General features: G+C 45.0%; 1 protein-coding gene across 1 annotated transcript; it reads left to right on the top strand.

Moving 5' to 3' along the window:
- Positions 1-1,245: 1,245 nt before the first annotated feature.
- LOC116874326 (olfactory receptor 6T1) lies at positions 1,246-2,221 on the top strand. The gene is given in 2 exon segments (XM_032868994.1): positions 1,246-2,184; positions 2,186-2,221. Coding segments are annotated over 2 exon segments (975 nt in total).

Genomic DNA, 2,221 nt, shown 5'->3' with positions numbered 1-2,221 from the left:
CTAGTAATTTTTCTTAAGGCCTCTTCAAACAGGATGCAGAAAATATTTGTGTTCCCCATCTTTAATGCTGGAAGTCTGGCATAATATAGATGATCCTGGATTAAACTTTGCCAAAGTTCTGAAATACTTCATTTCTCATCAATTAAATAAAGTAACTTGATGGTAACTTGCATTCTTTCTGTCTTAGAAAGCATTTTCAGGCAATGAAATTAACAGGCAATATCTATGAAAGTCTAAGTATTTGGTGATGGATTTAAGAAAAGGATCCTAGAACCAAGATGTCTACTGACACCCAACCCTTCAAAACTTATGGGTCAATTTCACAAGATGCCAAATGTCCAAGGAAAAGATGAACATATCTCCAAATGAAGGCAATGGTTCAAGAGGTGAGCTGATACAACCTATCTCCTTTGTAAAGTTTCCCTCTCCCTCCTCATCTTATGCCGTGAACATGTTGGAGGAGCTGAGGATGAGGGGAGGCAAGTCAATGTGACACCGGGAAGAGGGATTTCCTATAATCCACAGAAGGAAGTCTTGGTAAAAACAACAACAAAAAATAACCAAACAGGACTGGGCTCTGCATGGTTTCATCCTGTGACTCTGTAGCTGATTAAGGAAAATAAAATAGCTGAAGATACTGAAAGCCCTGATTTTTATTGTTATATTATGTTAAACCAGGACACAGAAGGACCACAAACACTGAGAGTTGTCAGTCATCTTTTCTTTATCTATAAGATGAGGGGGACACCTGGGTGGCTCAGTTGGTTAAACGTCTGCCTTAGGCTCAGGTCATGATCCCAGGATCCTGGGATCAAGTCCCACATCGGGCCCTTTGCTCAGTGGAGAGCCTGCTTCTCCCTCTGCCTACCACTCCCTCTGCTTGTGCTCGCTCTCTCTCTCTCTCTCCCTCTCCCTCACAAATAAATAAAATCTTACCAAAAAAAAAAAAAAAAAGATGAGAACAGTTATATCTAACTTTAAAAGCCACTGTGAGAGGAGATATAGCATCCAAATTTCCTAATACATAATTAGTGTTCAATATCATTCATGTTATTAGTGGTATACAGCTTGCTATCATAATTTGCTTCTCTTTCTGTGAGTCACCTCTAAGCAGAAAGATTAATATATTCTCAGAATGTAAGGAAGCACTAGGTGCTCATTATTTTATTAATTGATTAAAATATGATTTGTGACTATAGATCCAGTTACGAAGTTCTGTTTCATTTCTCCTCCAGGTCACTGGAGATGAGTCCTGAAAACTGGACTCAGGTAACACGGTTTGTCCTTCTGGGTTTCCCAAGAAGTTACATCCTACAGTCCTTGTTGGTCCTGGGGTTGATGGTGACCTACATTGTAACAGCCACAGGCAACCTGCTCATTATTGGGCTCAGCCGGACCAGCCGACATCTGCACACACAGATGTACTTTTTCCTGAGCAACCTGTCCTTCCTGGAGCTATTGCTCGTGTCTGTTGTGGTTCCCAAGATGCTCTTCATCATTCTCACAGGGGATCACTCCATCTCATTTGCCAGCTGCATCCTCCAGTCCTACCTCTACTTCCTCCTAGGCACCACCGACTTCTTCCTCTTAGCTGTCATGTCTCTAGATCGTTACTTGGCAATCTGCCGACCGCTCCACTATGAGACTCTGATGAGTGGTCATGTCTGTTCCCAACTCGTCCTGGCCTCCTGGCTGGCTGGCTTCCTCTGGGTCCTTTGTCCCACCATTCTCATGGCCAACCTACCTTTCTGTGGCCCTAACGGTATCGACCACTTCTTCTGTGACAGTTGGCCTTTGCTGAGGCTCTCTTGTGGAGACACCCGCCACCTGGAGCTGGTGGCTTTCATGCTCTCCACGTCCGTGTTACTGGGCTCCTTGGCACTCACCTCAGTTTCCTACACCTGTATTCTTGCCACTGTTTCCAGGGCCCCCACAGCTGCAGAGCAAAAGAAGGCATTCTCCACTTGTGCCTCACATCTGACCGTGGTCGTCATTGTCTACGGAAGCTCCATTTTTCTCTACATCCGTATGTCGGATGCTCAGTCCACGCTGCTCAGCAAAGGTGCCTCAGTCCTGAGCTGTATTGTCACACCCCTCCTGAACCCATTCATCTTCAGTCTCCGCAATGAGAAGGTGAAGCAGGCGCTGAGCAATGCACTGAGGTGGCACAGAGCCATGGCTGCAGGAGACTGTGAGGGTCACAAGTAAAAGGAAGTATTAG

Source organism: Lontra canadensis, unplaced genomic scaffold (assembly GCF_010015895.1).
Source record: "Lontra canadensis isolate GAN:19392208 unplaced genomic scaffold, GSC_riverotter_1.0 scaffold36, whole genome shotgun sequence".
Lineage (NCBI taxonomy): Eukaryota > Metazoa > Chordata > Mammalia > Carnivora > Mustelidae > Lontra > Lontra canadensis.
This window is presented reverse-complemented; position numbering and strand designations above follow the sequence as displayed.